General features: G+C 36.0%; 1 protein-coding gene across 20 annotated transcripts in view; it reads right to left on the bottom strand.

The window, feature by feature from the left end:
* The window catches only part of LOC100716784 (myomegalin), a 245,631-nt gene that overhangs the window by 81,192 nt on the left and 141,357 nt on the right, over positions 1 to 23,082 (bottom strand). For all 20 annotated transcript variants that reach the window (XM_063256623.1, XM_063256611.1, XM_063256619.1 and 17 more), the window contains 4 exons: positions 12,156 to 12,232; positions 4,765 to 4,888; positions 4,023 to 4,198; positions 3,646 to 3,763 (listed from right to left, as the gene is read on the bottom strand). In XM_063256623.1, coding sequence (XP_063112693.1) covers positions 3,646 to 3,763; positions 4,023 to 4,198; positions 4,765 to 4,888; positions 12,156 to 12,232 — 495 coding nt within the window. The remainder of the gene's footprint in view (positions 1 to 3,645; positions 3,764 to 4,022; positions 4,199 to 4,764; positions 4,889 to 12,155; positions 12,233 to 23,082) is intronic.

Raw genomic sequence — 23,082 nt, 5'->3', positions numbered from 1 at the left:
TTGGGGCCAGGGATTTGGTTCAATGGCATAAGCGCCTGCCTGGCAAGCGCATGGTCGTGAGTTCAATCCCCAGCACCACAAAAATAAATAAATAAATAAAATGAGAGAAAAAAAGAATAATAGGACAAGTGTGTTTAAAATGAAGGGGAGCATTTTGAAAAAAATGAATAGCAATATATCTTTTATTATAATATTTTAATATATAATATATATATTTTTAAAAATTTATATCACTTGTATTTTTCTCATACCTCATAACAGAAGTTCATAAATAATATACAAGTACATGCCAACTATAATGGATGCTGTAGTATATTTTGTTACGATGGAAAAAAACCCAGAAAAAGTAGTAAAATCAAATCAAATAATCTTTATCAAAAGTGTCTGTCTTGTTTGTGGGAATGAAAGCACTTAAGTGAAACTTCTGATACTCCAAGATTGTACCCAGTCAAGACTTTCATACTGGGATCTCGTGAAAAATGCTTATCAATAGGAGGTGGGGGTAACTGAGTATTATTCACTTGGACTATTCAAACTTAGCAGTGCAAGACCTGTGAGCATTCCTTTTTTCTAAGGTTCAGGTGAGGTGCTCTAAGACAGACAGAGAGCTTAGAAACTAAATTTTTCTCTTCCACTTCATAAGGGCGGCTCCTGAAATAAGAGGTAGCTCCTATATGGCTATGGCAATATGTTTTGATGTTAGTACTACAGAAAAATTGGATACTCATTGGTAAGTATTTAAATTACATATATTTAAGAAATCAATTCATTTCTACATTTTATAATGTGAACCATTTGAATTTGACTAACTGATCCCAAGATGTTATAGAAAGTCCTTCAATGCTTCCTCTAGTAAATGGATGTAATAGTCATTTTAGCCAATTTGCCTGGAATAATTCACAGTTATGCCCCTCCGGGGGGGGGTAGTAACACAGATGCAATTTTCAGTTTGGTTTTGCCCTTAAAACAGTTTTTCTAGGTATAAGACTAATGGATCCAGAGGGACATTCCTAGCTATTACTTTCACTAAAAACTATTACATTTATTAATTTTATCATTATTTTTTGTAAGACAGAGATGGTTATAATGTGAAGGAAATTTGCAAAATGTGACTCACTGAGACTATATATCTGCTACTTATTTGAAGAATAACCTTCCTCTTTCAAATTATTAATATGGATGATAATAGTAGTTGTCATATTTTGAGCAATACGCAAGGCATTTCATATAAGTTATTTCCAATCCATTTTATAAATAGCTGAACATAAAATATTCTATCACTATTTTACACAAGAGGAAACTTTATTTGGAGGGGTTATTTGACTTGTCCAGTGCCATACATTTAAAACCTGGTGAATTCAAATTCTAAAACTTAAGCTCATTCTTTCATGTCATTCTACTTCCCTAGTTAAATGTCAGGAAACTCTGCCACTGAATCAATCATGGAAGGATCAAGGTTTCTTTTCTGTACTTGTACTTGACTGCATCCTTCCATGAGTCAATATGAACTACTTCAGACTGACTAAAAGTTCCCAAGATACAGAATCACTTTAACATGTCATTCTGTCTGGACTGCAGAGTATAAAATAGAATCATAGCATCCAAACCCTTATACTTTACTTGGGAATCCAAATTCACTTTGAGAGAAATTTCACGGGATTATCTAGATGCCTGCTAAGTGGCTCTATTGTCTGTTTACGTCATTCTGGGCTTCATAATCCTACATGCACAGCCATTCTTGATTATTTTTTCTCCATAAGCCATGCACTCAAAACAAAACACTAAGGCCAGGGATACAGCTCAGTGGCACAGTGGCTGCCTGACAACCGTGATTATACAGTATATAAGCGTATTAAGGAAGTTATAAGTTCAATTCCTGGTACAAAAAAAAATCTAGGAAATGAACTGTGAGATATTTCTGTCCTCTATATGCTAAAGGACAAGAAAGACATATTTTCAGAGACCCTCTGTGGTACAGCGTTCAACCTAGGTGTACCAGCACAATGTGCACCATTGCACAGAGATGCCAAGGCCCTCTCAGGGTAAGGGCTCCAAAGTGGTAGTGAGCAATTACCTACCATAAGCAGCCACACTCGTGTACTTCAGCATATCGTATATGTATCACTTTCTATGGAAATTAAGCTTTCTATGAAAATTGGGAAATACTGACTTACAGAACAGCACACTGTGATCATATATCTAAAGTATTCAATAATACTAATAACAATACATTTTATAGATTCCAGACAACATTTTTTAAAAGTTTATCAATTAGTATAATTTATGTTTCTTTTTTTATGACCGATGGTCATGCAATATTAACTTCTACAAGCTGTACTTACATTCTAAACATTCCTTTAAACTAGTATAAAAGCTGACACCAACCAGTTCCCCTCATTATTGAACTAAATAAATGACTTCAGTGCTTACCAGAGGTAATGATGAAAACAGGTACATGTACATAAATACAGAATATATTTACACAAGAGTATTATTTCTCTAAAATACATACCTTGAGGACCGTATAATTTTTCCAAGTTTCCTGAAGTCATTTTAACAATGTTAGCATTGGGGCCTTTAGAGATTATTTGGACTAATCTTCCCAGTTTATACATAGGAAAGTGGACAATGCCACATTCATAATCACACAGCTAATAAATAATCAATATAGAAATTTGCTTCTTATTCTCCAAGTTGTTTTCTAGTGCACTGCTAGGATTCAGCTTATAAGGGAGAGAAAGAGTTGCTGGTCATTTCTAGCTTTCTGCCTGGGTGACTGCTGCCTTCTGCCTGCCATGAAATGCTTTTCCTCGATGATGCTACTCTACCATGCCACCCTGCCTTGCAGCCAGCCACCTATGAACTGAAACCTCTACAAACTCAGTCAAATGAACCTGTCATCCTTTAACTTGGGTGTCAGATATTTGTCTCAGGAACAAGTAAAGTAAGACAGTGCAGTAACTTCTCAGAGCAATGATATAGATGAACTAAATGCAATTATTTCCACGACAGTAGGAGTTTTCTTTTGACATTAAAGCCACATTCTTGTTATATATAGGTATAAATCATACTGTATGATTGAAAAATTATAAGATAGTCCCCATAATTCTTCCCTAGTATCTACATCTTTGTACAATCACTGTCTTGAATTTAGGCAAGCTGTAACTTGCTTCTAATCAATACAACATAGCAAAAGTGATGGAATGTCTTTGAATAACTATGCTATGTTGTTATATGACAATTGTGAAGAGATTTTTAGATTTAGGTTCCTAATGAGTTTATCTAATCAGAGCCCTCAAAAGAAGGCTTAGAAGTTAGAGAAGCAACAGTCTCTTCACTGCTAACTGCAAAGTAACAATCTACATAATTTATATAATCACTCAGAAATAAATTTTTCCACAACTTGAGGAAACTTAGAGGCAGATCTTTCCCAAAGTGCACTTCCAGAGAAAAACCAGTCCACACATTTCAGACTTACGAGATACTAAACAGAGATTCTATCTAAAACAGGTCTAAACTTCTGACCTACAAAAATGGGAATAACATATGCTATTTTAAACTTCTAAATTTGTTGTAATTTGTTACACAGCAATCGATAATATGATCTCAGGAAGCAGGCCCTGGAACATACCACTCAAATCTTACCTGTACTTCCATGCTAGCTGGCTCCTCCTGCAGATTTAACAACTGCTGTTTCTCTTGGGAGAGTTGTTCTACAAGTCTCTCCTGGGCAGCCAAGCTCTGACTTAGTTCTTCAATTTTCCTGCAGCAAATAAAAGTAAGAACAAGTCCATTGTTAACCACTATTGAACCACTTTGGTGCTTTACTGATTCCTACTTAGGTTCCTGAAGTGAGTTTTCATAAGGGATATCATTGATGTTTCAATCTTAAAAAGAAAATCTTTTGTTGTGTAAAGTTTTGAAAATGATGAGGTTCCACAATCAGTTCTTAAAGGCGAACAGTGTATCTTCTCCTAAGTGTGCAAACAGGCCAAAGACAACACAAAACCAAAGGAACCTACTTGTCTTTCTGGGCCAGGGCCTCCAGATATTGGATTGGTTCAACCTGGTCTCCTTGTACATCTTCCCGATCTTTAGTGACTCCCTTCAGCTTCTCTGACAACTCCAGGTTACATTCTTTCTCTGCTTCCACCAGAGCTGCCATCCGTGCAGCTTCATTCTTGGCTAGTCTGGATTCCTTCAAAAAGAACAAAAATTGAGAAGCTGCAAAGTCCCACCCAGGTTAGGGGTTTTATGACACAGGGACACTTGATAGGTATTATAGTTCATATATTGTGTCACCTTGAGAAGTTTAAAAGTTTAATAAGAGCCTCAGCAGGGAGCCAGGATCCTTATTTTGTAAATATCTTTATCCTGTGCAAGAGGAAGGCACAGAGATTTTGTGAGTGCTACACCTTCCCTGGAAGGGTGCAGTGGCCTGTGTACAATACAAGGGGGGAAAAGAGGCTTGTTCCACCCTTTTGCTCAGGCTGCTGCCCTGAACTGTTGCCCCAGTGCTATGCCACATTGCCTTGCAGCCAGCTGATTATGGACTAAAACCTCCACAAACGGTGAGCTAAATAAACTTTCCTTCCTTCATTTTGGGTGTCAGGTGTTTTGTCCCAAACAACAAGAGAAAAGTAACCAAGACAATAGGTTTGGGAATGGATGTAGAGAAAGGAAAGGTAAAAACAAAAAAGCAGGGCAGTAGGGTAAGAGGTAAAAGAAAACCTTTACTCAGGGATTTTTGGCATTCCTACTTACCTCCTGCAAGAGCTGGATTTTATTCTCCAAAAGCTCATAAACATGCTGTGTCTCTTGCTGCCGCTCCTCAAACTGGCGCCGGAGCTCAGCTTCATTCTGGCTGTTGACATTCTCCACATCAGACCTAAAGCCACAGAGAATTAGCCAGTCAGAGAGAGATATATAGTTTTGTTAGTGGATTCATTGAGGTTGTTCCAGCAATTCAGAGTCACATTGAGGAGAAAGAAACAAAGCAGTTTTCTTTTTCAATTATCTGGGGAACTGTTCTAACCAACCTTTCAAAGGGAATCTATTAGAAACTCTAATTTTTTGTTGCTTGTCAGGCAGAATAAACCTTACTTCCTAAAGGCCTTCAGAGGATCTTTTTATCTGGCAGGCAGGTAGTTTGCACCCATGTTTACAAACTTCTGTCACTGGATTATCTCATCTAGGCTTAATTGCTACAACTTTGCTAGCTCTCTTTCTTGCTGTTTGAATGTGAAATGTTCTTTCATTTAGTTTTCTGGGACAGGATATTCACTGGGCCAGCCACAGAAATGCCCTTCTCCTTTATAGGCAGGAATGCAATGTCGATTGTCCTGATTCTGGCCTACCTGGCTAGAGTCCTATCCAGTTTGCCACAGTCCCGTGCACAGATCAGACCTTTAATCTATGGAAGCTTGTTTTGGCCAACCATTGCTTCTCTGAAATCCCTAGGAATGAATGTCCAGGCATTAACAAGAAGTGGTTAAGGTATCACTAGTTTATTTATAGCAAACAACAGCTGCTCTTAGATATCTGAGGATTAGAAATTTTGGGGCAGTATCAGGTGCTGAGTGATCTTAATTCCAGTTGAGTTTTACCCTTGTTTTAAGCAATTTGTTGAAAACCATGAGCCATATCCTTGTTCTCAATGCAGCAAACAATATTGAACCTTTATTGGCTCATAATTCCCTCAGCACAGTGATACTTTAATATTTGGCTCAGGAGGTTGGGTCCCTGGAAACCAAATAGGGCTTTCCTAAAGATTTCAGAATTCCTTGGTTGACAGTGGACATTGCTCAGCAACCTCCATCGCTGAAGTCTTTATACAGCCATTGGGGTGTATGAAGTTCTTAATTTTATACTGGACAGAGCTCAAGAGAATAACCCTGATTTCTAAAATAACCATATTTCAGGAATCATTAACTTGTATATTGACTACATATTCTTTGATAAATACAATACACAGTCAGCATCTATGATCTCTAGAGAGTGGGAGCTCTACATTTTTCAAGAAACTCAGCTCAGAATACTTTTTTTTTAAAACAAGTTATAGCTAGGGGCTGGAGATTTAGCTCAGCGGCATAAGCGCCTGCCTTGTAAGCAGGCAGTCGTGAGTTCGATCCCTGGTACCGATAAAAAGGAAAAAGACAAAAAAAAAAAAAAAAACAAGTTATAGTTATAATGTCAAAGACTCTTCAACTTGGTAACAAAAGATGATGGTTCTACTGCTAATTTGAGATGATACCAACTCTTTGTCTCTTAGGTTTCTCATTTTGCAAAATAGGGCTATGTCACTAAATAAAAGTTGAGATGACATAAAATTTTTAAAGGCATTACATAAATCTCATAATATGTTCGTTGTTAAAACTTTTCTAAAATCTATTAGCTCATTAACACGTTAGTATTTGATAATGCCAGCACACTTATACACCTGAATATGGCTTGAATATTCAAATCTTATTAGATGTTCCTCTAATTATCAAGAAATATGGTAGATAGAAGGAATTCCAGGTCAGACTGAATGTGTGATGATCCTAGGATATAATCTGAAAATATTTTTTCAGTAACAATTTCAATAATACTTTATCATTTAAAACTTTTTAAAAATTGATAAAACTCCAAATTATAAAAGTTGATAAAACTCCAAATTTTAAAAATACATTAGTCTGGGGATTTAGCTCAGTGGCATAAGTGCCTGCCTGGCAAGCATGAGGTCATGAATTTGATCCCCAGTCCGTAAAAAAAAAAAAAAAAAAAATACATTAGTCTGGAGTCTAGGAAGATGGCGGAACAGTAAGCAGCAGAGTAAAAAGCCTCTTAGTGAGAAACAATCCAGATTCTGGAGAAGACAAGAAGGAAAGAAGTGGGTCCCCTCAACCCAGGAAGAAACTAAAGTGAGAATTGAAGCCCACTGAAATAATAATAAAGAAAATAGAAAAAGAGAAGAAAAGAGAAGAGAAGAAAAAAAACAGAAGAAGGCGGTAGCTGGAGGCGCTTTCATCAGAGCTGTAACCACCGTGCCAGAAGTGCCATTTGAGCCTGGAGACACATAGGCATAGTGAAACTGGTGGCTAGAAAAGCCTGAAGGCCTTGGCGGGGAGACACCATGGCAGAGGGGAGCAGCAGATCGGAGAACTGTACTGGCTGGTGGTGATTGTGAGGGACTTAGTCCTCCAGTGGGAGTGGGCTATTGGCCAGGCACCATTTTGGAGTTGGGCAGGACAAGCCTGGAGACAGAACTGTAGCCAGCTTCATTCAGCCACTCCTAGAGCTCAGAGCAGACTGATGGAAATTGCTTGGACTGAATCCTGCCCCTCTGCACGGTCCAATGGCCATTGCCAAGGTTTCCCTAAAGCTATCCCTATCAACCCCACCCACCCAGCACACACTAATGTGCTAAAGACCTCCTGTGATTAACCCAGCTCAGAAGGGAAAGGTCAGCCTGCCCTGCCCCTGCTTACACTCCAATAGCAACCAGCAGACTGGGGAAAGCAGCAAACAGCAGAAACACCTAGCCAACACACTTCAGAGTAACTATAACCAATACAGGAAGTGATAGGGACCCTGCTACCCACTTTTCCAGAAGAAACCAGGAACATGACAAGAGGAAGAAGCAAAAGGCAGTCTCTGGCCTCCAACCCAAGCAGTACTGGTCTAGGAGATGAAAACACAGAAGAGATCGGGAATTGCACACCTGTAGTTTTTGAAGCAACAGCAACTGAAATAAAGAAACAATTCTATGAAGCTATAAGAGAATTTAGAACAGAAATACTATTACAGGTAAAAGAAGATATGAGAAACATAATAAAATAATTGATAAGCACCTCCAAAGAAGACATAGATGAAAGAATAAAGGAGCATAGAAAAAGGAGGGAAACCTTCAATGAAGAATATAAAAAAAATTTAGAACACATGAAACAGGTTCAAAGAGATTACCAGGAAATTAAAAACTCCATTGAAAACTGGCAAAACTGCTTGAAAGAAACAAAAGAGACTATCAAACCTTGAAGACAAGTTTGCAGTTTGTGATCATGAAAGGAAAGATCTCTCTCTCTCTCTTTTTTTTTTTTTTTTTTTTTGGTCTTTTTCCTTTTTATCGGTACCAGGGATCAAACTCACTACTGCCTGCTTATAAGACAGGCACTTATGCTGCTGAGCTAAATCCCCAGCCCCTAAGGAAAGATCTCTTAAAAATAACAAGGAACCAGGAAGTAACAATACAAAGGCTAGAAGATGACAAGAGGATCTATAACCTAAGAATAATAAATGTGAGTAAAGAAGCAGGGGTAAACACAAAGGAAATACAAAAGCTATTTATAGAAATAATTAAAGAAAACTTCCCAAACATAGGAAAAGGAAATGATATTCAGATAACTGAGGCATACAGAACTCCAGCCAGCTATAACCAAAATAGATCTACACCAGGCATATACTAATCAAGATCCCAGAAATTCAACACAAGAACAAAATATTAAAAGCTGTCAGAGAAAAGAAACAGATCACCTATAAAGGAAAACCCATCAGAATCATGGCAGACTTCTCGACACAAACCATCAAATCAAGAAGCACTTGGAGTAAAGTATTCCAAATCCTGAAAGAAAATAACCTCCAACCCACATTGATCTATCCTGCAAAACTATCTCTCAAAATTAATGGAGAAACAAGATGCTTCCATGACAAAGAGGAATTGGGGGAGTTCATTACCACCAAACCATACCTACAAAAAATACTGAAGGACATTCTAGAGAGAAGAGAGAAAAAGACCATGGTTTCAGGAACAGTGGCAGAGAGGCCTCACTGAATGGGGCAGACAGTGGAATGAAGGGGAAAAGTAGACAACCAATGGCAGAAAAATAACATTGTAAAGATGAGGCAGAGAAGGTTGTCTATAATCACTAATGTGGATGGCCTTGATTCACCAATAAAAAGAAACACAGGCAGAGTGGATCAGGAGATAAGAGTCTATCAATATGCTCTGTGTAAGAAACACAATTAACCAGACACAGAGTTTATAGACTGAAAGTTAAAGATGAGAAAACAATGCTCTGTATGATAGGGAACCAAATAAAAGTGGGGGTATCTTGCCCATCAGCTGCAGATTGGCTAAAAGCCATAATACCTTTATACAATGGAAAACTACTCAGCTATAAAGAAAGAAAATTTTGAGGCTCTTGTAGGTAAATGAATACAACTTGAGATCATGCTGAGGGGTAAAAAGGTTCAGAATCATTTAGGTGAATAGTGGGCTGCCTCCCTAATCTAAAAACTAAAGGAGTGGGCTGGGGATTTAGCTCAGTGGCATAAGCGCCTGCCTTGTAAGCAGGCAGTCATGGGTTCGATCCCTGGTACCGATAAAAAGGAAAAAGACAAAAAAAAAAAAAAAAAAAAACTAAAGGAGTTAGTGGGATAAAAAATGTACAGTGCACCCTGTGAAAGTGAAAGAGGAAGAACTGTCTAAAAAGGGAAAGCAGTGGCCATTGCTCATCTTTTATCATGATTTTAAATCCATATTGTTTTCATCATTCTGTTTAGTTTGGTTTTATTCTGTTCCAGTTTGTCTACTTGTATCAGATTTGATGGCATGAACAGCTAGTCTAAACACAGCAGAATATATGATGATAACCATTTTTGATTTCCTATTAACTTGATTTGAAGCGCTGTATTGCTTTCACTGTCTTGTTTTGGCTGATTTTATTTTACTCTGTTATGTTTGATAGTATGAAGTCCGAGCATATAGGCAACTACTTTGAAGACAATAAGATTCACTATGACACCCATTCTGGTTTGACTATTATCTTCTTTTGAAGTCCTGTAATGTTTCCAATGTTTGATTTTTATTGATTTTGTTCTGTAGCACTTTGTTCAATTTTATTATACCTGATGATATGGGCAATTCTTTTGAAGATAGCAAGAGGCATTATGGTAACTATTGTTGATCAACTTATATTTTGTTTTTACATCATGTACTATGTCCATCCTTTTGTTTTGACTGACTATTTTGTTTTGTTATATTTGGTTTTATTCTCTTAAAACTAAAGAATTAAAAAAAAATAAAAATACATATGTCTATAAAGAAAAAATAAAGTCTCATCATGAGTCTTATTTCATTCCTTAGCAATATTTAAGAGTTTGGTGGCCTCTTTTCTTGTGTATAATCAAGCAAGTACATGTACACACAGAAAGGACAAGTGCTTACATTATAAAGATAATTTATTGCATTTCCCCCCTTCTTGAGCCTGTCAGAGGCATCCTGCCAGACCAATATTATAGAGCTAACTAATTCTTTCAAATAACTGCATAGGATGATTCAAAGGATGGTTTCACTGAAAGTTCTTCAACCATTGCCTTATTGATGGACAGCTGTTTCTAGTTTTTTGCCACTACAAATAATGTTGTAGTAAACATTCATATATGCTTATTCTACCACGAGTGCCTTTATTTATAAAGAATAGAGTCCTTCTAGGAATTATTTGATCAAAGGAAATGTTTCTTTTTATTGTAATAGTAGTACTATGCTGTTACAGTTTTTACCCTCACCAGAAGTGCGCGAGGAAGTCTATTTTCCCCAAATATGTCATCTCTTGATATTATATCAGAGTTAGGACTTATGTCTAGTTGTCCCCCCAAATCCTTGTGCAGTCATAGGTGGGGCTGAAGCTAGAATATGTGATTGATTTACCGTGCAATGCTATGATTTAGGGTGAGTGAATACTAAATCAATCCAATGATTGGTTTGGCACAGCCCTAATCCCAGTAGCCTGGATACAATATAAGGGACAGAGGCTTTTCCCAGATCTTGGAAACAACCTAAATGTCTATCAACTGAAGAATGGATAAAAAAGTTGTAGTATTTTTATACAGTGGAGTACTACTCAGCTATAAAGAATGATCATATTAAGGTATTTATAAATAAATGGATGCAACTTGAGACCATACTCATAAGCAAAATAAATCACATGTATAAATACCATATAGTCTCACTAGTGTAAGAAATGGTAAGAGTACATAAGATTTTATGGTAATCTTGATTGCCCATTACATTGCTTTGAAGTCTTATAATGTTTTCATTCATTAGTTGGAATGATTTTATTCTGTTTTGTTTGATTTTATTATGTGTGATGGTATGAATAGCTATTTTGAAGAAAACAAGACATTATAGCAGCCATTGCTGATTTAATATCCTCTTGCTTTGAAGTCCTACCATGCTTTTGTTTTCCTATTTTCATTGGTTCTATCATGTTGTATCTTATTGGATATTGGTATGTATAATAGTATAAACAAATTTTCTATGGAAAATGAGATAATATAGTAGCCATTGTTCATTTTCTGTTATTTGGTTCTGAATACCCTGTAATACTTTCATTCTCTTGAATTGTTTTATACTATTTTGATATGTTTGATACTATTGTATGTGAAGGATGCTCAACTATTTCAAAGAAAGAGACATTATGGTAGCTACTGTTAATATCCGGTTGTCTTGTTAGAAGTGTTATGTTGCTTACATTGTTCTGTTCTGATTTGCTTTGTTTTGTCCTCTTTTGTCTTAATCTCTTTAAAATAAAAAAAGAAAAAAGAAAGAGCTTTGTCCTCTCATTTCCTTGCTTGCTTTCATTGTCTTCTGCTCGCCATTAACTGGTTCTCTTCTGTGTTGTCCCTCTGCCAAGCCAGCCTGCCTTGGAACCAGCCTTTTATGGACTGAAACCTCTACAAATTATGAGCCAAATAAATTTTTTCTCCTTTGACTTTTGGTGCTGACTATTTTATCCCAATCAATAAGACAAAAGTAAGACAATTAGATTAACTGATAATCTCTGATAAAGATTATTTGTATTGTCTTTGTAAATTAAAAGTGGAAATGTCCACTGTCTCCTGGTTAGTTCATAACTATTTTTAAGAAGTTTATACTTTTAGGTCTGGTCGAGTTACCAGCACCATCTACCTGACCTAGTAGCAGAAAGCCCAAGGGAAAGAAAGCACATAAAAGCTCATTTTCAAATTCCCGAATTGGCCACAACATTCAAGTGCCAGGGATAAAGTTAAGGAATTTGATTCCAAGCCTATTGTTCTCAGATTAGTGAGCCAGGCATTGGAACAGGGACAGAATTCACCTTTTCAAACTCGTCTACACAGTTCAAACTGCAACTCACCATGTTTTATCCAGATGTTGTCTTTTATCCCAAAGTTCTCGTTTCAGGCTCTCCACTTCAACCTTCAGCTCGATGTTCTGAAAAATACAGATATTAATCATCTTTAACTGCCCAACACTCTCTATCCTGAAACCAGATTCCTCTTTGAGCCAAGCCTTGCTCCGGAGCCTCTCATCACAGTCCCTTCCACACAATTGACACAACTGAGGATCCAGATGGATCAGTAACCCAGTAAGACGAAAGAACTGTGCAGCTCCAAGATTTTCCCAAAGCTACTTATTCTTCCAACCTGTTTATCACTGACCCTGGATAAAGAATAATGCACCAGCCTGATTTCTCTCTTATATAGCTTTCTATCTAAAAACAAAACTTCTATATATAGAATTATATTTTAAAATACCTGGGCATTGAACTATTTTAAGAAATTTTATTTTGAGCATTTAAAAAATACTTTGCCTTTGTTATGAAATTAGACTTCAAAGTAAGAAGGGAATCAAAGTAAGAAGGGAATAATGGTAGACCTATGCAGATTTTTATTGAGATAATGCATCAGCAAGTAAGACTGACAAAAATAAAAAGGAAATAAAAGCATCTCAATTGAAGTATGACAAAGATTTGGTGAAATGTAGATGATGTGTCTGGTACATGTTAAGTGGCCTGGTGTGAGAAGTGGGAAATTACTATAGAAAACAGTTTGCAACTAGTTTATCAAAGTCATGCCAAGATGACTAGATAGTAATTGGTAGCATGAAAACACCAAAGAGCAGAAAAAAGCATGAGGCAAAATATTGTCATGATTAGATCTACGTTGAGGAAGGAACTTCTGGCAGAGATGATGATGGGTGAGTCAGGAAGCAACTGAGCAAAATAGGGATGGGAACTGCCCCAGGCCAAATAGGTACAGCAAAAAGAATGTTAAAGACATTTCAGAGGAAGGATCTATAAGGCTTACGACCTGTGAGGTGCAGGTTAGACTAGATGGAAGAGCAAAGATGATGTCAAGATTTTTAGCATGTGGGTAGTGATCCACACTTTGAACTATAATACGAAACAGAACTAAGAGGAGCAGGTGTGTAGAAAACTAAAGAGAAAATGGTTTTATGGTTACTCTGCTTCACTTTAGAGTTGAGGTATAGAGAGGAATTAGTCCCTTCCCTGATGAAATTCATTAAGAAGTACTAAACAGAAAGAATATTATTAACTGGAAGAGAAAGAAGACTCATTCAGAAGTTGACAAAGGAATTGAAGCCACAGTGGCTGAAGTACAAAAGGCATATTGTGGGTACTGTACTAGAACAGACAGAAGTATTTTTTTTTTTTTAGTTACCACTATAGAACAACCACCAATACCTAAATTTCTTGGAGTGAAAGGCAACACTTGTGAACACCTTCTCATGCAGGGTGAATAAAGCAACAAAAACAATTAGGAACAGTAGAAACCCAGTTTAGATAGTTAAGATTTACTGAGAATTAAAAAAATTTAGATCTAGAAGGCAGCTGGATTCAAGATAGATCATATTGCTACTGAGTTTCTGGCTGACATATTGAAAAGAATGTTTGGTTGCTTTCATAAGACTGGCTTTTGCATTGGGATAGAACATAGGTTGAGATCAAATGAGATTAGAATATTTTAATCTCTTCAGAGGTTACATTATAGCATTTAGGAAGAAAATGCCTGTTTTTATGACTTTCTTTAAGATTACTATTTTATGCACACTAAATAGAAAACCAGATTTAGCAATTTTAAATACAGGACATTTAGCTCAATTTGGATTTCAGATAAATAATAAACAATTTACTGTAAGTATGTTCCTTAAAATGTTTTGGGCATACTCATAATAAATATTGTTTGTTGTTGACCTGAAATTGAAATTTCATTAAGAATCTTGCATTGTTGACACCAAAAGGTGAGCAACTGGCAATACTAACTCTCCAAAATTAACAACTAACAACAAAGCATATTTCAATTTTGTATGAAGAAAATGCTCTTAATCACTCTTAAATCAATTTCATGGTCTGGTAAGGTGAGAACTATTCATCTGCTCCAACTGAACAACCAGTAAAATAGAAGATTTAATGAACAGTGGCACTCTCCACAGCTCCATGCTCAGTAGTAAGAATAATAAAAATGTCATCATGAGAAATTGTCCCTAAGTTAGAGACCCTTCGTAGAGACAGATATTCATCTATCATAGTCTAGCACCTGTAACATGGACATAATTGTACTTTCCTCATCATAATCTGCCATAGAAGGCCAGGAAACATAATACATTTGAAGGAGTTAGAACAGTGTTTTGAACATTATTATTACAATCATAATTAACAGTGGCAGCCTTATCATCTGGGCGCAGCAGATGTTTGTTTTCCATGAGGCTGTACTATTTCAAGTGATTCAATACTCAGACTATGATACTGAGAAAGAGGATACCATAGCTTATCGTTTCTGCCAACTGCTTCACTTGTTGACCTTGGATAAAATTCTGCATAAGTCTTTTATCTGGAAAATGAGAAAGAATGAGTAGCACATTATTTAAATGTCATATGAAACAAATGTAATCTGTAACTATGAAGTGTTATTACTAATGTTATTCTTTAAGTCTGACTAACTGATAGAATGAGAAAAGTCCAGATATTTGCTAAGCCATGTCAGATATGTCAAAAATGCTTGAGCAGATAAAAGAAAAATCTGAGAACACACGAGACTTCAAGTGGTTGAAGCTACATAAATGACTCTGGCTCATCCTCCATACCATAAAGTAACATAAAGAGTCTTTATCAGGTATAAATCAATCAACAGAAAATTCCCAAAAGGCTCCCTTAATATAATTCTTTTGGGTGAGAAACTCTTGAGTATTTCAGTAAAAGCAAATAGACAAACAGGAAATGTGGGAGACTGTGAAACAGTGAAGAGAACCACTCTTCAGTAAGAAAGATGAAGTTCAAATTGTGGCTGTGCCACTTTTCTGCTAGATGAACTCCTTAACTTACCTGCTCACTTGGCACTTTGGTTTTAACATAGGCTTTGCATGATTGTTTTGTTTTTTAAGAAAGATCATAATGATTAATTCACAGGGGATTTTGTGAGGAATAAGTGAAATAACATGTAAAATATTCCTAGAACACTGTCTTTCATACAGCTATTCACTTTCCCTTCATGCCTAAGCCAGTCAGACACCTCAATTCCATCAAGAAAATTATTTAAACCTAAAAAGAAGAAAAATGGAAGACATATATATTACGTAGACTCCATTCATTCTAAATGCTAGTAAGAAAATCAAGTCAATTCTTAGGTCAGTTTGGCCAAAGATTTCAATATGTGAAGTTCTTTATCTGCTCCAGGCCTCTCATTTTAAAAAATAACAAAACTGAAATCCAGTAAATCTAGTAAAGCAAAAGCAGTAACCAATCCAGCATTCATTCCACTTTTGCATGAACAGGCTGAGAGACAAGTTCAGAAAACACTGCCCACTTTAGTAGAATATGACAAGTTAAAGAACTAAATCATGTGCTGCATTTTAAATGAGATCTAAAAAAGTACGTGGAAGCAACAAGTAAGTTAAGAGCAGAGTAAGTCCTCAGGGGCAAGAAGAAGCTTTGGCAAATCAACTGGCCTAACAGCCTCAATCTTTTCTTCTGTCAGTGGGATGATAATGGTATCAGTTTCATAAGGATTGTGGAGAACACAAAATGAAATAATGTATAGTTTCTGGCAGCAGTAAGCATTCAAAAGTGTTAGGAAAAACTGACGATAACAATGACAATAATTTATCCTTTCTGAGTAGGATAGATAAGTTCTCAGCTGTACTAACATATTAAACTAACATTATACCATAGAAAGCTAAACTTTATTACTGTAAACGTAGGCTATCCCAGACCCCTGGATATGAATACACAACCTGTCTGAACACTCTTCAGTTTTTTCCTTTTGAGATAAGTAGTAAAGAGAAGTGAAAAGGAAAGAAAGGAAAAAAGAGGAAAGAAATACAATGACTTCTGTAGGCTCTAGTATTATGTCTCTTCAAACAGACAAAATCGTTTATGAGTCTTACACTGAACTGCTAAAGGTCTACTCCCCACCAGATTAGATCCTAAATGTCTGATCCATTATTCCACTGGATCAAGGTAATTTCATGGGTGCTATAAAATCTTTCCACTCACAAATCCAAGTACAAATCAATTTATAGCGTGAAAGTGTAGCCTTTTAACAGTTTTTCAGTAGAAAAATCACTGCATAATTTATCACATTTATCTATTCTCCATAAGTAAATATTCATGTGTACGTTGTTGAATTCTAAGAATAGTTCAAGTGGATACAAAATTACTGCATTTGTTGTCTCAGCACCAAATCTGTCAACTCTGTCAAGTTGTCTAAGAAACTGTATGCACTCAAGAAACTGGTTCTGAGGACAAGAGTATCTCTTTTTCCATATGGCCCAAAGGCATATTCACCCAACTAACTCAAGAAAATGTTTCAATGATGAAGTTAAAATTAATGTAAACAGTAAATTCATCATAATATTAGTATTTAAGAAACTGGTTCTGAGGACAAGAGTATCTCTTTTTCCATATGGCCCAAAGGCATATTCACCCAACTAACTCAAGAAAATGTTTCAATGATGAAGTTAAAATTAATGTAAACAGTAAATTCATCATAATATTAGTATTTAGCAGTAGAAGACAGAGCCAACAATAAGTTTACAGATTAACTGTGTTTAATCTGACTCTCACTGATTCTTCAGCTTGTTTTATTGCAGGAAGCATTTCTGACCAAGTCTTAACTGCAATTCATGTTAAACATAGGATTCCACTGAAATTATTTCCACTCTGGTATTTATTTCAACAGAGGATTAAGTTGAAAGCAAACAGCACCAATTACCTAACCCCTTGCAAGTCTTTAATTTAGCTTTATCAATTGTTACACTTCTCATACAATTCACAATGTTACAGTCTTTTTTTAAAATAGTATTTGCAGAACTTTTCTCCAATAGATGTGATGGCTGGTGCAAAATTTCTTAAAATCTTAATTTGGCAGATTGGTGAACACAGAAACAGTCTCTCTGAGATTTGGTGTCTAGACCCTGGAACATAGCAACATGAGAACAAGAAAGAGGGAAGTAGGTCCCCAGGACCAGCAAGGATCTAAAGAGAATTGAAGCCCATGGTCAGAGAGCAAAGAGACAGATAACAATGCAGAAGAAGAAGGTGCTAGAACATGCAGATGCGTAGTGACTACAGGGGACCCCAGAGGCTTCTACAGAGAAATGCACCAGTAGAACACTGCAATGGATGCAGCAGACTGCAGCGGGTGGAGAGTTATTTGGGTTAGGATATCCCCAGGAGAGAGCAATTGGCCAGTTGCCTTTTTGGAGAGAAACCAACTGAGCTCAAAACTCAGAGCAGCAGTAGGTTGGCTCCATATACTGACTTCAGTGTCAGGTAAGGCAAAACCAAGTTCAAATTGGCAGGAAGTCAAGGGAGTGGGGGTGGTTTGGCTTTTCTTGTTTCCCAACCCATGCACTAGAAGGGGCTGGGGTTTGGCTGTCCCCGCATTGGCAGCAGCCTGTGCATGGCACTGGTCTGAAGGGAGGGTTTGCTTCATGGTGAATCCTTGTTCTCTTCCCACATTGTCTGTTAATGGTGCTGACTTACAAGGAAAGGATGCTACTGTTATTATGGATTGTACTACTTTAGCCAAGGTGACATAATTTTTTCAATCAGTTGGTTTTCCTGGTATGTTAAGACTGAGATTCCCTGAGGGTCACAAACAATACAATAGGCCAGTGCCAAAGAACCAGAGGCTAGGCCAAATAAGCAGCCACTTCTCCTACTCAAAAAAAGTGAAGAGGTAGGATATTGCAACAAACTAATATCGAAAAGCCAGCTACATTTGGAAGATGTATCTGAGAAGTAGTCATTTCCTAAGGTTTCTAAATAACTAGCAAAAAAGCTACCTCCATAAGCAATTTATAAGCATCAATCTAGGAGTTAAACTAACAAACAAACAAACAAACACAGGAAATGAGAAGACACTTAAGCAAGAAGCAACCCTAGACTTCCAGGTCAGCAAAGGTAAACCCAGGGGTCAATGAGGCAGAATAATTAAAAAACATCCACCTGGACTCTGAAGTGGTAAAGTGGAAGTAACAAAGATGATGTTTTTCAGATAACTACAGAGATAGTGACCCTTACAAAGAACAAGATTATTGACACAGACACAGATAAACCCATAGAGGAGTTTATGAAAATGATGGAGACCTTGCATACCCAATCCAGGGAAAAAAAAGGAATCCATGAAAAAGATTCAAAGACATATCCAGGAGATTAAAAATTCTAGTGAAAGTATATGGAACAGAATGAGCCAATGTGAAGACAGAATATTAGATACAGAAGATAGATTACAGGACTTTTTAAAAATAGCAAGGACAACAAAAAAAGCAATACAATAGCTGCTAGATGATGCAAAGGAGAATATAAGATTGATCAGAATGAATGAAAAATCAGAAGATGAAACCAAGAACATAAACTACTTGCTCAAAGAAGTAACAGTAGAAAATTTTCTAAGCATGGAAAAAATTTTCACATACAAATAAGTGAGTCATATAGAACTCCAATTAGCCATGATAAAAAAATTCTACCCCAAGGCATATGATATTCAATATTCTAGAAATTCAACACAAAAATAGAGTACTACAAACTGTTAAAGAAAGAAAACAAATCAAATATAAAGGAAAACCCATCAGAATCACAACTGATTTCTCAACACACATGCTCAAGTCAAGGAGATCTTGGAGGGAACTATTTCAAGCCCTAAAGGAAAAGAACCTCCAGTCCAAATTGGTTACCCCACAAAAGTATCTTTCAAAATTGACAAAGATCTAAGATACTTCCATGATAAATGACACCTGAAGAAATTCATCACAATCAACTCAGCACTTCAAAATGTTCTGAAAGACATTCTAGAAAGAGATAACGAGAACTACAATGCCATGAACCCCAACAGAATGAATCTACCAGGAAACGCAAATATTTAAACAGAAGGTGATAAAAGGGGGACCAACAGGAAAATAACATGACAAAGATAAGTCAATACAGGCTAGTTATAATCATCAATGTAAGTGGTTTCAATTCACTAATCAAAAGAAATGGACTGGCAAAATGGATCAAGAAGCAAGATCCAAAAATTTGCTGCATACAAGAAATACATTTACCTCATATGGAAATTCATAGACTGAAAATCAAAGGATGGAAAAAATACTCCATGTGACAGGAACCCTCAGAAAAAGTAGAAATAAATATTCTTTTTGCAGACAAAGTGGATTTCAAGTCAAGACTGATCAAGAGAGACAAAAAAAGTCACTACATTCATGTAAAGGGAAAATTCCAAAAGTAGGAGGGAACGATCATAAATATATGTACATTAAATACCAGTGCACAAAGTTATACAAAACAAAGATTATCAGATATCAAATAAGCACTAATAGTATTGTAATGAGGAATCTCAATACCCCACACTTACAAATAAACAGATCAGCTAGACAAAAAAACTAACAAAGAAATATCAGCACTGACCCAAATAAACTTTTGAACAAATAGATCTCCACAGACCATTCCACCCCACATCAAATACATATTCTTATTAGCTGCACATGGAACTTTAAAACATTAAATAAAATAGACAAACACTTAGCCAACCTTATCTAAAAAAGGAAACAAAGAAAAGACTCAGATCCATTCAATAAAGATTAAATGGGTAAAATCATAACAGATCCTGCAGAAATCCAGAAAGTCAATAATACCTACTTCAACTCTAGTAAGACGGAAAACACAGAAGAAATGAACAGACCTCTAGATACATATGAATTCCTGAAGCTGAATCAAGAAGATATAAAAATTCTAAATAAACCAGTATCATTCAGTGAAGTCAAAGAAGGAATTTAAAAACAATCAAAAAGAGTAACCCGGGTCCTCATGAATATGCTGTTAAATTCTTTAAGAAATTTAGAGAAGATCAAATGCCACTAATCCTCACTCTTTAAGGAAATTGAAATGAAAGTAATACTCCCAAATTTATTCCTAGAATCAAGCATTACTCATACCAAATCTGGAGAAGGATCCAACCAAAAACAACTATAAGTCAATCTCTCAGCTGAACATCAATGCAAAATCTTCAATAAGATACTGGCAAACCAATGCTATACATCATCAAGAAGATTATGCAGCATGACCACATAGGATTGGTCCCAGGGATGCAAGGATGGCTCAATGTATGCAAACCAATCAATACAACACATTAACATACTCAAGGTCAAAAACCATATAATTCTCTCAGTAAACACATAGAAAGCATTTGACAACATCCATCCATTATTTAAAATAAAACACCAAACAGATATTTGAATAGTGATTTTTATCTCAATCTTATAAAAGCCAAGGTCAAAGTAAATAATCAAAAATTGAAGTCTTTCACTCTAAAATCAGGAACAAGACAATGATGTGCACCATGGCTACTCACATTCATCCTATTTATGGAAACATTAGCGCAATTAGACAAGAAAAAGAACTAAAAGGAATAAAATAGGAAAAGAAGTTCATTTATCCTTATTTGTAGATGACATGATCTTTAACATAAAAATCCCAAAAGACTCCATCAAAAGACTTCTTTGTTTTCACCAAAAAACTTCTATATTTAATAGCCAAATTCAGTAGCATAGCTGGAGACAAAGTCAACATTCAAAAGTTAATTACATTCCTGTACAAAAATAACAGACTTACTGACAGAGAAATTTGGGAAACAATACTTTCACAATAGCATACAAAAAATGAAATAACTAAGAAAAAATCTAACAAAGGAAGTAAAAGATTTTTACGTTGAAAACTAAGGTACTCTGAAAAGAGCAACTGAAGAGGATTATCAGAAAATGGCAAAATTAGGACCAGGAATATAGCTCAGTGGCACAAGCACCTGCCTGGCTAGTGCAAGGTCCTGAGTTTGATTCCCTGTATCCTCCCAAAAAATAAAAAAAAAGAAAATGGTAAGATTTCCCTGATCTTGGGTAGGAAGAACCAATATAGTTAAAATGATTGTACATCTTTTTGCACAACCACCCTAGCACAAAATTGTTAGACAGATTTAATTCAATCCCAATCAAAATCTAATAGCATATGTCATAGAAATAGAGAAAACAATCCTAAAATTCATTTGGAAGAGACCTAAAATAGCGGAAGCAATTTTAGGCAAAAAGGGCAAAGCAGGAGGCATCGCAATCCCTGACTTGAAAATACACTCAGAACTACCATGATTAAAAAAACAATATAAAACAAACAGCACAGCACTGGCAGAAAAACAGACCCAATGATCAATGGAACTGGTTAGAAGATGCAAAATCAACACCAAAGGCGCTCAGCCACTTATCTTTGACAAGGGAACCAAATGCCTTCACTGGAATAAAGATAGCCTCTTTAATGAATGGTGCTGGAAAAACTGGCTTTCTATATGCTGAAGATTAAAACTAGACTCATTTCTTTCACCACATGCTAAATTAAAATCAAAATGGATCAAAGATCTAATATTAAAATAGAAAAACTAAATGTTCTAGAAGGCAGAATGAATAGAACCCTTAAAGACAATTGTGTAGGCAAAGAATTTTTGAACAAAACCCCATTTGCACAGGAAAATCACCAAAATCAACAACTTGGATCTTATTGAAAGATCTGGCACAGCAAAAAAAAACTACCAACAGTATGAAAAGATAACTGACAGTGTGGAAAAAAATTTTTGTCAGCTCTTCTCAGACAAAGGACTAATATCTAGAATACAGAAAGAACAACTCCAAAAACAAAATAAACAGATGCTCCACATTTAAAGACCCAGTCCAAAAATGGGCATCTGAAATGAATAAATATTTCTCAAATATAGAAGTACCAATGGCAAATAAATATACGAAAAAATGTTCAACATCACTGGTTATTTGAGAGACGCAACTTAAAAGAATGCTGATTGCATTCCACTCCAGAAAGAACAGCTATTATCAAGAAGTCAGGGCCTGGGATTTAGCCCAGCAACACAAGTGCCTGCCTGGCAAGCAAGAGGTTGTGAGTTCCACCTCTGGCAAAAAAAAAAAAAAAAAAGTAAAAGACATCAACCAATAAGAAATGCTGGAGGTGGGGAAAAGTAACCCTTCTCCACTGTTGGTAACAGTGTAGACTGGTGAAACCATTTGGAAACAGTGTGGAGATTCCTCAAAAACCTACAACTAGAAGTCCCATTAGACCTAGCTATTCTTTTTGGTATCTTCCTGAAAGAATTAAAAGCATCACACCACAGTGATATATGCACATCCATCTTTATAGCAGCACAGTTTGTAATAGCTAAATCTTGGAAACAGTTCAAATGCCCATCAATCAATGTATGGATAAAGAATATGTGGTTTTCTAATACAGTGGAGTACTACTGAATTTTGCAAACACTGTTAAATGAATGAAATCACAACAAACCACATACTGTATGATTTCACATATATGAACCACCTAAAACAAGCAGATTAATAGTGAAAGAGGGTAGAGTGATGGTTGACAAAGTCTAGGAGAAATAGAGAAATTGACAATGATGTTAATGATTTTTCTACTGAGTAATGAAAATGTTCTAAAGATTGCAATAAGAGTTGTATAACTCTGAATATGCTAAAACTTTAGTATGTAAATTAAATTTTATACTTTCAATGACTAAGTTATAATATTATATGAGTTATTGTACCAGTGAAGTTGTTAAGATTATTTTCAAAAGCACTAGGAAATTTCATTAGTTATAATTAAATGATATTACATGTGTTACTTAGAACAGCGTCTGGTACATAGGAGCATTATTATTATTTCTCAACCACAGGGGGAAAAACCTACATTCCTTCCAAGTTTCTCTAACACAAATTAT

The sequence above is a fragment of the Cavia porcellus genome, unplaced genomic scaffold, assembly GCF_034190915.1.
Source record: "Cavia porcellus strain 051 isolate PalLab524CR breed Dunkin Hartley unplaced genomic scaffold, mCavPor4.1 scaffold_1, whole genome shotgun sequence".
In the NCBI taxonomy this organism is placed as follows: domain Eukaryota; kingdom Metazoa; phylum Chordata; class Mammalia; order Rodentia; family Caviidae; genus Cavia; species Cavia porcellus.
The sequence above is the reverse complement of the archived record's forward strand: the minus strand, read 5'-3'. Positions and strand labels throughout refer to the sequence as shown.